The following is a 13,429-nucleotide window of genomic DNA, read 5'->3' as shown; positions in this document are numbered from 1 at the left end:
TTGTAACTGTTTTCACTTGCGATGTATTTTTTTCCCGCTGCTTTTGTCACAATTTTCCTGCTTAGGTCTCGTTTAATATCACCAGCCTTGCATTACAACAACAACAACACTTGATGTTGTGTAATGATCCGATTCCAAATCTCTTCTACATTCTCTTGCAAATTCGTTTATTATCTCGCTAATCTCATGACCATTTGACATTCATTCATATTGCATTTAAGTGCATTTGTGTATTGTTTATCAGATAAACTTAGATATATCACCACTCAGTAACCTTTCTGATTCTCAGATGTGTTTCACATGACAGCTAGTTTCCATTCTGATTTTCTTCTTCAACCTTTTCAGATCCATTAGATATGGTATTATTGTGCAGACATTTCATCATTCATTCCTCTGCATTCTCAACCTCACTCATTTCCATTACGTTTTCCTTCCATTGATAGTAATTGCGCATAGCGTATACTTATTTACTGGGCACTCGCCATTCATTCATTCATTCGTTCAGTTCATTTCTTTTATTTTTATCTATTTATATTATTGTGTGCGTGTGTAAACAATACTTTGGCTTCAGATTATCCTAACTATTTGAATTTATTTTGTCATTTTATTCTCCTCGTATTAGCGCAACCAACGTTTTTTTTTGTTTTTTTTTTCCCCCCATGTTTTATTGTAGACTCCTTCTGTCATATATACACTCGCATGAATACATTTTACTCGAACATTTTCTAGTTATTCATATTGACATTTCATTACGGGAAAAAAAGAAAAAAATGGCACACAATCATTAGAGCATCGGGTAGAAATATTTTGAAGTATTTCTTCCAGCTCTTTATGTCTGAGTTCAAATTCCGCAGAGATCAGCTTTGCCAGTTTATCCTTCTGGGTCGATAAAATGACGTATGGGTCAAGTAGTGGGGTCAATAGTATCGCTGGACCTTGTTCTTCATTTGCAAGTGGTTGTTTTTAGAAGTAATCAACAATGTAATCGATGCTAAGTTCGTTTGAATCGGGGTTTTTTTCTCTATAAAGAAAACAGTTCAATTAAATTTAATCGGAATAATTATATAGAAAGTGTAAATTTTGGTTTATTACTGGTATTAATTAGTCAAGTTTATATTTCAATGTTGAGAAACTATACTTTATAGACTTTGCAGATCTCAACTTTTAATAACTTTAGCAAAGCTGCTTTTAAACATCTGCTAACGTATTTTGTTTTCTCTTTTAGCTTCAGATTCTGAACATAGACTTTAACTACAGACACTTTTACCTTGATTAATGTCGTTACATTTTTTTTTTGCCAGCATTAACATGTTCCAATTTGATGAAACAAAAAAAACATCTTCTGTCAAGTTACCTACTCAGTGCAGCAGTCGTATTACTCTAAACATTTTCTACCATCTTTTAAAATGAAAATTACGTGTTGAAACTTGTAAATTTTAGTATTGTTTGTCCAACAATAAATGCAAGAAGTCTATGGTGAGAACACTGAAGGAATCTTCATCCTCGTCATTTAACTTTCGTTTTCCATGCTGGTTTGACAGGAGATGACAAGCTGGGGAGCTGCACCAAACTCCACTGTCTGCTTTGGCATGCTTTTTATGACTGGATGCCCTTCCTAACACCAACCACTTTACTGTGTGGATTGGGTGCTTTTATGTGGCACCAACACTGGTAAGGTCTGATTCGGCATGGTTTTTCAGATTTATCTTGATACCATAGAATTATTCAAGTGCTGCTGGCCAAACCGACATACTATAAACCACCACCTCTCACTGAATTGACATTTTCAAAAGTTTAAAAACGATCAAATTTTACAACTTGAACTAAGCTCTACTGGTCAGTCCAACAGTTTGATGGCATTATCCAAATAAGGTTGCAGCCAACTGGCTGGGACCAGTAAAAGACTATTCAGTTCACTTTTTGTATTCAAACAATGGAAGGGAGTGGATTAGCAGTCCCAATAATGGGCTTTGGGGTATTTAGTTACATCTGGTTGTGTTCAATTCAACTTGACATCATCATCATCGTTTAATGTCCATGTTCTATGCTGGCATGGGTTGAATGGTTTGACAGGAACCAATGTGTCCAAGGACTGCATCAAACTCTGTCTGCTTTGGCATGGTTCCTACGGTTGGATGCCCTTCCTAATGTCAACCACTTTACAGTGTGGGCTGGGTACCTTTTCTTTTTTTTTTCTTCATTCTTCATGTCACCTGCACTTTTGAGATTGTCCTGCAGTTTGCAGCAGGATTGCGAACCCTGGAGTAGATGGGAAAAGGTTTCTGCAGAGCCATCTGTATAGCTACTCACACCTAGTCTGAAAAAAAAAAAAAAATCATACCAGTTCAATACTTTAGGTTTAAGTTTCCCACAAAATTTACGTTTGAAATTGTATTTCTTTTATGTTTATATTTTACCCTATTTTTTAAATTTCTTCACATCAAAAATGCTTTTGAAAAATTACTTGAGATTCCATCCATTAAAATAGTTTTCAACTGACCATTGTTTTGACTTTGACAGTTTCTTGAAAGTTAAAAATCTTAAATCCTCATAATCTGCTTTCTATTATGAGTGGTGGACGTATTTTTATTACTGAAAATCTGTTGGAAAATTTAGTAAGCCCTTTGGTATATTTTAATAGTTTTCTTTGTATTCTATAATGATCTGGTCAGAGATTCCCCCCTTTCCTCCATCTGGAGGTTTTTCTTTTCCATATCCTTTGATACTATTTAAGAACTAAGTAACCTGTAGTATGCAGTTGGTGTTTGAATGACTTGATAATAGAGACCACCTCTCACCTATCAGTTTACCTACCTGGCTGTCATCTGGAATTTTCTTGAGTATAAATTTGTTTTTAGAACAAACACTTTACTGTTTACCTAAGCATTTTGCTACTATGTAACTGGATAGATAACTAACTAATAATATATGTACAAGTAATATGAGTATAAATATAAATGGAATGTTAGCTAGATGCAGCAGCTAAGAATAGTTGATGTTTTAGCATCACAAACTCTCTGATAATCTATCTGGCCAGGTCCTCTCTTCGTTGTTTTCGGTTAGGATTTGCAAAGATTAGGTTTTATTTTTGTCTCCTAGAAGTGACTAGTAACTTTCTGATTGACTTTAAGGGTTCCTAATTTGTCAGTCAGTACCTTATTCTTCACTGTCTTCATATGATTTCTTAATCTGTTAAAAATAATTGTTTTGAAGGTTTATGAAGTGTTTTTTTTTTCTGTTGATCATGTTAATTCTACGACTCTCTTACCAAACGAAACACACTTTCCATTTCTATTTTTATGTGTCTGTGGTGTTAAAAGCCTTTTTCTCAATCTTGGTACCACTTAGTTGTAAAGGTTTCTGCACCTTGAAACTTGTCCTAAATATACCCAGTATTATGAGTTAAGGATAATACTACCTGAATTTACAAAACTCTATACACTGCCTGTGTGTGTGTACATATATATGCATGCTAATACAAGACCCACATTAGACTCCTCACTTGTATCATTATCAAACCAAGAGTTTAACTACAGTCTGTCCATAGCACTTACTTAGCGTTACCTGACACTCTTTGGGTCTTCTAGATACCAAGACCTCTCATATATATATATATATATATATATATAGGCTTATGTATTTATGTATACTATAATAGTAAGAATATGAAATAAGTCTTCTGTTTTGGAGTTAAGAGAGAGATGGCATGGTATTACAAGCACAAAGTATTCTTTGTGGATTCAGGAGGAATCCCAAAGTAGGTTCACTGCTGGCATTTTGTAAATATGTCTGAGGAAGAAAAACATCTAGCTGTTAACTGTGAATTTCACCTTGATAAAATTTCCTGCTTATCCACTGTAGTTTTTGGTGTAGGAGTTGAATGTTTCAGACCAAAATTTACTGCAATGAAAGGTAAAGTGAGTTGTATCCCAAGGCATCTTTGCAGAACCAAGACTTTCATGTGAAATGCAGTGGGATTTGGAGTGTGTCAGGGAAGGCAGAGCAAGATTATTTAAAGTTGGTGAAAAGGTGTATGTGAGGGCTTACAGAAATGGAAAGCAGAGTTGGGAAGATGGCGTCATTACCAAATGCATAAATAAAATGTCATCATCGTTTAACGTCTGCTTTCCATGCTGACATGGGTTGGACGGTTTGACTGAGGACTGGTGGGCCAGATGGCTGCACCAGACTCAATCTGATCTGGTAAAGTTTCTACAGCTGGATGCCCTTCCTAACGCCAACCACTCCGAGAGTGTAGTGGGTACTTTTACATGCCACCAGCACGAGGGCCAGTCAGGCAGTTCTGGCAATGACCACGCTCAAAAGGTGTTTTTTATGTGCTACCTGCACGGGAGCCAGTCCAGTGACACTGGCAACAACCACACTCGAATGGATTTTTCATGTGCCACTAGCACATGTACTGGTAAGGCGATGCTGGCAATGATCACACTCGAATGGTGCTTTTTATGTGTCACCGGCACAGGAACCAATCCGTGGTCCTGGCAACGATCACGCTCAAATGTGCTTTTAACATTCCACTGTCATGAGTGCCAATCAGGCGGTACTGTCATCGGCCATGTCAGTGATTTTGATTTGATTTCACTTGCCTCAATAGGTCTTCGTAAGCAAAGTTCATTGATTGGGTAAAAAGTAGAAAAGGCATAGAAAAGAGACCCAGGAACCGACTGAAAAAGAGATTCGTGGAGAGTGTGCCAAAGAAGTTGGAGGAGCTGATGGAATGGTTGTATGATACGTTCCAAGTACCAACACCACTGCAGGTGATTGAACCCAGGCACACAAGTGAGAGGAAAAGAAAACCTACAGAGTTCCTGAAAATAGATGCCTAACACAAAAAATTCTAAATTATATGGAAAAACTCAAAAAGGGAGTGGGGTGAATAAAAATAAAAATTACCACTAGATGAAATGACACTTCTTAAGAAAGACTTAAAAGGGGAGACATCGTAGAGAATTAGTAATAATGGTACACCTGTCCCATGGGATGAATGGAATGACCTAGTCACTATAAGTAAAGAGAAGTATGGCAGTACATAGTAGGCAGTTAGAGATAGTTGTGTCTTTACTGGTTTTACTAAGTATACTGTATACCGAAATGAAATTAACGTGCAAGTGGCTGAGCACTCCACAGACACGTGTACCCTTAACATAGTTCTCAGGGATATTCAGCGTGACACAGTGTGACAAGACTGACCCTTTGAAATACAGGTACAACAGAAACAGGAAGAAAGAGTGAGAGACAGTTATGGTGGAAGAGTACAGCAGGGTTTGCCACCATCCCCTGCTGGAGCCTCGTGGAGCTTTAGGTATTTTCGCTCAATAAACACTCACAACGCCTGGTCTGGGAATCGAAACCACGAGTCCGCTGCTCTAACCACTGGGCCATTACACCTCCACTATCCATTCAGGGTAGATAATATAAATACCAGTTGATTATTCGGGGTCGATGTAATTAATTTAACCCCACCCCACCCCCCGAAATTGCTGGTTGTGTCCCAAAATTTGAAACCAATATTTTTCCATAGCTGTACCAGTTTTTTTTTTTTTTTTTACCAGAAGATTGAAAATCAACCACCTCACTTCTATAACAGTGACACTCATTTACAACTGCCATGTGATGTCAGGACAAAAGTACATACCAACACATATGTACATATATACATATATGACAGGCTTTTTTTCTGTTTCTGTCTACCAAATCCACTGACAAGGTACTGTGCAGGTGGGACTGAATCCAAGATTCCCTGGTTGAGAAGCAAGATTTTTAACCACACAGCCATACCTGCACCTATACAGTAGTGCAAATAATTGAAGGCAGATAAGACAGTCTACCATTTTGGATATGACAACAGCACTTGGCAACTTATTAGATTGTCTAGAGTTAGCCGTTGCTCAGAGCTGAAGTGTATTTGGCTTTGGTGAAAGCCAAGTTTTATTGTTGTGAATATTGGATTTCAGGAGATATTATTGGAGACTAGCGGAGAATGACAGTTGTCAAACGCTATAAAGATAAGATATGAGCTAGAAGAAAAAATAACAAGATCTCATGTTAATAAATCAAGTTATGTTAAAAATTAAGTTCATGAGAGAGTTTAGTTGAATAGGATGTCTGCATTTTGGCTCAAAATGTGTAACCCAGAGGCACCATATCTCTTAAGAGACAGTTACAAATATTTTTGCTGATCTTGAGACAGTTTTCAGCAACATCTTGTTTTACTAAGTGCAAAGGCTAAATATAATTATCTAGTTCTTGTGAAGAGGCTGTTGAAAGTGAGGTTCCAGTTAGAAGTGAAATCAGTAGAGTTATTGTTTAACCCCAAATCTTTCTTGATTGAGAACTCCAGCATGACCGTCCCACCTTTTTTTTTTTTTATTTCTGGCTAGGACAACATTATCTAATATTTATTACCTTTTTAAGATTGTAAATTGTATTTTGAGGACACATATTCTAGAATGCATCCAAAAAAGGGCCACCTAACTGATTAGCTTAAAGATACTATGGCTCAGTGGTTAGTGTTGGACTTGCAATCATGAGGTAGTGAGTTCAGTTTTCGGACTGAGCTGTGTTGGGTTCGTGAGCAAGACACTTTTTCATGTTGCTCCAGTTCATTCAGTTGTAGGAATAAGTTGTGATGTCACTGGTGCCAAGCTGTATCGGCCCCTTTGCCTTTCCCTTGGATAACATCAGTAGTGAGGAGAGGGGAGGCTGGTATGCATAGGTGACTGTTAGTCTTCCATAAACAACCTTGTCCAGATTTGTGCCTCAGAGGTTAACTTACTTGGTGCAATCCCATGGTCATTCATGACCGAAGGGGGGGGGGGTCTTTGCCCTTTACCCTTTTACTCACAGGCACACTTTAGTCTGGCCTTCAGATGCACTCTCCCCCTCTCTGTCTGTCTGTCTGTCTTTTCATCATCTCAGAAACTAAAATCCAACAACAAACTCCACCTTGTTATTCTTTCATCTAGATTTTCTTTCCAACAAATTCTCTGTAATTTCAATTTTCTGTTCGGACAAAGAGACTGCTCACTTTCCAAACCTTGTCTATTCTTTAAAAGGAGCATGAACTTGCCTGGCTTCTCTTCTCTTTAACTTTTCAGTTCAGAACTCCGAGGCTGTTCTTGTATTAGATGCTGTACCTGTTCTTGTATCGTAATCAGTCCTAATATTCACTTCTGGGTCATCAGAAATGTAATTGCATCTCTTCTCACCTCCCCCCTGTCTTACAAAAACTTTGCCATGTATTAAATATCAGTTAACTAGCAAGATTTTTAGGTGACAATTTTTTGCTGACACCTTAATGTTCAGAACAATAAGCAGGAGCCCTCTCAGCCAGTCAACCTGACGCTTCCTTACTTGATTGTATTTCAGTCTATAGTGTCAGTTTACACGATGAATCTTGCAAAACTCAGACAAAGAATGAAGTTTGTTTTTCACCAAGAAATTTACATCCATGCAGGTTTGATTGGATGGATGTCAAGTAGAGATTTTTTAAAAAACTTTTACAATCCTTGACATTGAAAAAAGTGCTAAACTTTTTGGCCCACCATTGGTATTGGGTTGGTGCATAATTATTGCGGCTTTTTTTTTTAACAAAAACATTTTTAAATGATGGTCTGACTGTCTGCCAAGCAAATGGGAAGCAGTAATTGAAGTAGATGATGAATATGGTCTAGAATAATCATTTAAAGATGTTTTTGTTACATGTTATTGTTTTTGTTGAATAAAATTTGTTGTAAAAAAGCTGCAATAATTATGCACCAACCCAATAGTTTTTTGTTCCATGTCCGAGAACCACTGATGCTCCTCATAGTGTGGCAACTGCAAGACTAGTTCCTAGTCGATATTAAGATTCTCTACCCAACATTTACAGAGTACCACATTCTATGGTCTGATGGTTATTGAGAAACTAGAGAAAGAGTGGCTGGTCAGGGAAGTGCAATCCTTGTACAGAAATGCAGTCAGCAAAGTGAGATTTGGCAAGGAGTTTAGTGAGGAATTTGGAGTGCAAGTAAGTGTTCACCGAAGCTTGGTTCTTAGCCATCCCCTCATCCTCTTATGCCATAATAATGATATTTAAGACTTGTTCTCTATATGCTGAAGACCTAGTTTTTATAGCAGGGTCAATGGAGTATTTACAGAAAAGATGCCAGATATGGAAACAATACTTGGAATAAACTTAGTGAAAACTAATGTTTTAGTGAATAGGAAAGAAAGCTACTGATAGCATCAAAGAAATGACTGTCAATATACAGATGAGGAGTAGATAGAAATTCCATTCAGCGTACCCTGGGGGATTTAAGTGGAATGGAATCAAAGGTAGGATGATTGTGAATAAAAAGAGTTGTGAGGGAGGGTTCACTGAAAGCATAGTGACTGGAATGAGAATAGGGTGGAGAAAGTAATACCTCTGCTGACAACAAAGGATTCTCTCTCTCTCTCTCTGATAAGGGTAGATTGTATGATGCTTGGCTATGAACTGCAATGCTGCATGATACTGAGATATGGGCATTGAATGTAGATGTGTGGAAGTTGGAAAGAAATGGGACAAGCAGGATTTGCTACACATATAATGTTATCATGCATAAATGATGGGAGATTGAAGAATTGAGAGGAAAATGAGGTATAAAAGGAATTAAATGCAGTGTACAAGGGTTCTGGCTACACTGGTGTGGAGATGTAATGTATATGGGTGATGACAGGTGGGTGGCAATATGCCAAGAGAATCGGGTATGAGGATTCAAGACTGGAAAAAAAAAAAAAATTGTGAAACACTTGGGTAGCAGTGGTTAAGGTTGATCTCAGGAAGCTAAGCCACACAAAGTAGATGGCAAAAGGATGCAACAATGGGATGATGTGTTGGAGAGGATTTCTCCAACCCATCCAAACATGGAGAAACAGATGTGAGAGTGAGGGTGATATGTCTAAAATAAAAGGAAACCGTTTTAAAATTGATGATGTGTGCATTATTGATTGCTGACAATGAATCTATATGCACTAGTGGTGCATTAACAATTTTTTTTTTTTAATGTTCTGGTATTTTCTATCTCAAAACTTGTGCTGCATCCATGCTGCAGCAGAGCAGTTAGAAATATCTAATCTACAGCAATAGGTTTAGTGATTTTGGTTAAGGATATAGATCAGTATTTGTAGCTAAGATTTATTTAGTTATTTATTTGGCCATTTGACCCTTATCAGTTGTGTGTTACCATGCAATACTCTATGGAATAAAACCCTGCATATCAGTGGAAGAATGATATGACTGAAACAGTGGCTTTGGGTTTTATTTAGTTACATGACTGACCACCTGCCTGTTGATCATGGCTAAACAACTACTGAAGAAAGAAAAAACTACAAAAGGGTCCAAGACCATTGTTATTTACATAACAGGATTGAATATATTTCTTGTCTGGAAGAACAGGTTATGTGTTTATTTGACTTTGTGCCAGTCTTGGCAATTACTGCAAATGGACCAACAGTTAGTTATGGTATAATTAATTGATATCTACAAATGGAGCATTGTAACTATATCGAAATCTATGCTGCAATGTTTGAATAAATTACTGTGTTAGGCAAATTGAACTGTGCTGTGGAGTCAGTATTGACTATTTAAAGACCATTGTTGATGCTGATGTGTTAAGTTATGCTGTGAATAGGCAAAGCTGAAAGCTTTGCAAAATATGTTTTATTTTCATTCTAAGAAAGCATAGTTAGTTGTGTCATTTGATGGCAATTTCATGTGGGATCCTAATAATTCCATTTTGGAATTGAAAATCTTGTTATTCTCCTCTTTGCTAGAAATTCCTTATTGAACTTTTTCCAAGAATATTCCCCAATGATGTCAGTGCTGCCAGACTGACTCCTGTGACAGTGACACATAAAAAGCACCATTTGAGCATGGTCAATGCCAGTACCACCTAACTGGCCCCTGTACTGGTGGCATATGAAAAGCAACCATTACACTCTCGGAGTGGTTGGTGCTAGGAAGGGCATCCAGCTGTAGAAACCTTGCCAGATCAGATTGGAGCCTGGTGCAGCCTCCCAACCCATACCAGCATGGTAAGTGGACGTTAAACAATGATAATGCTTTCACTAGAGAAACCCAGAAACCTGCATTAAATCCTCAGTGGAGCTTCTATATAATTAATCGAGCTGTTCAGTTCACATTTCAATCCCTTGAATTCTCTACTGTTTCCAAAATGGATATTGCATTAAGACAATATGTACCACAAAGAAGAAGGACACTCATAGCTAGGGAATATTTTGAATAATTTCTTTTAGTTATCACTGTGATATCGAGTCTAGGATAATAATCCCTAAGGACAACAGATGATGATTTAAAACTTTATTGGAGAGGGGGTAATTAACCAAGGGGCGTAATTGTCTTAGAGGGTAGTTGGTATCGGGCAGGGGTGGGGATTGTCCTATGGGGGGTAATTGTCTTGATGTGATGATATCACATTTATTTGAGATAACTGTTGTTACTAAACATTAATAACAACACTAACAAAAAAATATTTTTTGAAGTGAATATTGAATCTAAGACTGATTTTTACACAAATTGCAAACCTCGATTGAGAAAGCGGCATAAATTTTTCTTTTACAAAACTGAAGCTGATAATATAACATATTAATGAAAGCAATGTAATGCAACACCCAAAATCACTGATAAGAATGTATGGATAAACAATGTATTAGATACTGCTTTTCTCTTGGGAGATTGGTACAACTCTCAAATATCAGGTAACATTATAGACGTCTTTTTGATTAAAGAAGTCAGAGCTATCACTGTTGTATTGGGTGTCGGTTATTAGCTTGTCATAACCATGTCCAAAGAAATGATATCCATACAACTTACGTAGAACAATTTTCTTTTGTTAGCCTCTTCCATCCTCTAAATGAATATTTTGCAGTACATAGGAACTCTGGTATTATTCATTCATTGATTTCTTCAATGACGCCTGTGGTTTTATAGAGGCGAGTTCTTGGCTAAAAATATGCGCAATATTTTCCCTCGCTAAGTCCAGTCAGCTAATAGGACATTTATCCAACACTGTCCAGTTTCTCTACGGGTTCCTTCGAGTCTGCTCATTATACTGGCAATTCATTTAAGTCTTAGATATTTTATCTTTTACATGTTTCATTCATTAGCCATGCTGCAGTACCACCTTGAAGAATTTTTAGGTGAATGAATCTACCCCAACACCTTTTTATTTTTTTAAAGCCTGGTATTCATTCTATCAGTCTCTTTTTCCAAACCATTAAGTTACAGGGACATTAATACACCAACACCGGTTATCAAGTAGTAAACCACTGTTATAGGGACATAAACATACCAACACTGGTTGTCAAACTGTGGTTTGTCTCGCGCACACACACATGACTGGCTTCTTTCAGTTTCCACTCACAAGGCTTTGGTTGGTTTGAGGCTGAAGTAGAAGCTACTTGCTCAAGATGCCATGCAGTGAGACTGAACCTGGAACCATGTGGTTGGGAAGCAAATTTCTTACCACACATACACGTCTCTGCCTATAGACTACGCCTGCACCTATATAAAAGGCACAGCCACTCAGGAGGCTTGTTTTGAATGTAAATTTTGATTTTTAGTCTATGTGCTTGTATAGAAGTTAGAATCTCATTTCATTTCTTCGAAAATTTCTGGCCCTGAGTTTGTTTTCAAGATGAGTTTGGAAAATCTAATGATGATGATGATGATGGTTCCTTATTGTTGCAAGATTTTCTATCAAATTTTAAGATTATTTTTTTTTTCTTTCCAGTTCAAAATGCTATTTTGGGGCTCTATGACATCTCTTCCATTTCTGTGCAAAGTCATTTCCTTTTTATTATTGCTCTGCTTTGTTTTTGCCAATGTATTTATCACCAACCAAAAGTTTTAAAAATTCAAAGCAGACCATTTTCTAATGTTCCTCTGGAAATGGAGTTTAAGATTTTTATTAAATGACTGTTAATTTCTGCAATGAGCTGCTTGCTAGTTAAAGAAATTGTGTGTGTGTATTCTTTTATTTGTTTGTCATTTGACTGCAGCCATGCTGGACCACCGCCTTTAGTTGAGTAAATCGACACCAGGACTTATTCTTTGTAAGGCTAGTACTTATTCTTTCGGTCCCTTTTGCCGAAGCGCTAAGCTATGGGGATGTAAACACCCCAACATCGGTTGTCAAGCGATGTTGGGGGAACAACATATTTCTGTGTGAAATATTAATTTTTCAAGCTGTAAAGATATTCAGTTATAGAATTAGCTTTCTCAGATTCATTAAAGATATTTATATACTTGGATTATTTAGAAAAATATTGGCCTTATTCTGGGTTTATTTTAAATAAGAAGCTGTTGTTTTGAATAACTATGGCTGATACAGCTTTTAAAACTTCCTGGTTTGTGATTATTATAAATGCTTTGTAGATTTTGCTTTAACTCAACCCTAGCCCTGTTGCTGGAATGTCAGTAACTAAGTACATGTAAGCTTTCTTTACCCTTTCTTGTAACCCGACTCTTCTGAAGTGTTGGGGTCAGGGATCCCCGTTTAGTTATTTATCTTATCAGTGGTATGACATAGGCATCACACAAAAATGCTGCACTAAGCTTTTGTCAATATATTCAATCTACGAGTGAGTTAACTCTTTCTAGTTGAAACCTGTACACACACACACTTGTATTAACAAACTCCTGTTATGTAGCTACTTATAAATTACAAGTTCCACTTTGTATGGGATTTAGGCCAGCTTGTTCTTGAATTTTTTTTTAGATATAGTCCATGTCTTTTCATTGAATTGCTTTTTTTCTTTTCTCTTTTGCTCTGTGTTTCTAAAAAAACTCGTAAGGGATCAGATTTTACAAGCTAAACTTTAAAGAGGTGTCATTCTGAATGAGACAGTTCATATATTAAGGTATTAAATCAGCTGTTGGCATTAGGCAAAACTCCTCGTCAAGCATAAAATGAATGTTGTTAGTGAACACTTAGCTCCGTATCTCTTTAGCTTTGTTGGACTTTCAGATGTATATTTTGGTAACATTTCAACTTGCATTGGCAGTCCATATAGTATACTAGCAGAAATACCCGGCTTTGCCCGGGTTAAAGAGAATAATGAAATCTAAAAACGCCGTCTAGACTACACAACCCTCAACTGTTAGTAGCTACGATACCATATTTCTACATTAATAACTCTCCAATCCATGCCAGCATGGAACATAGACATTAAGTGGAATGCCAGTCTCTCATCTAGGAGGGCCTTGAAATCAATGTTACCAACTGGGGACTATGTGTGTCGTAGGGATAATAAAAAGACCCAAAGGAGGTCTGCAACGAAATAATTTTACTCAACACATTGCAAGTGAATCAGTGGAGGCAAAGATGCGTCTCATTTACTTGACAATTTATGTACCACATTGCAG

At 37.1% G+C, this 13,429-nt stretch overlaps 1 protein-coding gene across 1 annotated transcript in view; it reads left to right on the top strand.

Annotated features, from left to right (window-relative positions):
- LOC106878400 (protein spire homolog 1) overlaps window positions 1-13,429 on the top strand; it is an 81,071-nt gene that overhangs the window by 8,564 nt on the left and 59,078 nt on the right. The window contains exons 2-3 of the mRNA XM_014927596.2: window positions 3,862-3,917; window positions 7,892-8,029. Coding sequence (XP_014783082.2) covers window positions 3,862-3,917; window positions 7,892-8,029 — 194 coding nt within the window. The remainder of the gene's footprint in view (window positions 1-3,861; window positions 3,918-7,891; window positions 8,030-13,429) is intronic.

The sequence above is a fragment of the Octopus bimaculoides genome, chromosome 17, assembly GCF_001194135.2.
Source record: "Octopus bimaculoides isolate UCB-OBI-ISO-001 chromosome 17, ASM119413v2, whole genome shotgun sequence".
NCBI lineage: Eukaryota > Metazoa > Mollusca > Cephalopoda > Octopoda > Octopodidae > Octopus > Octopus bimaculoides.
Note: the sequence above shows the minus strand (reverse complement) of the source record. Positions and strands in the feature narration are given on the sequence as shown.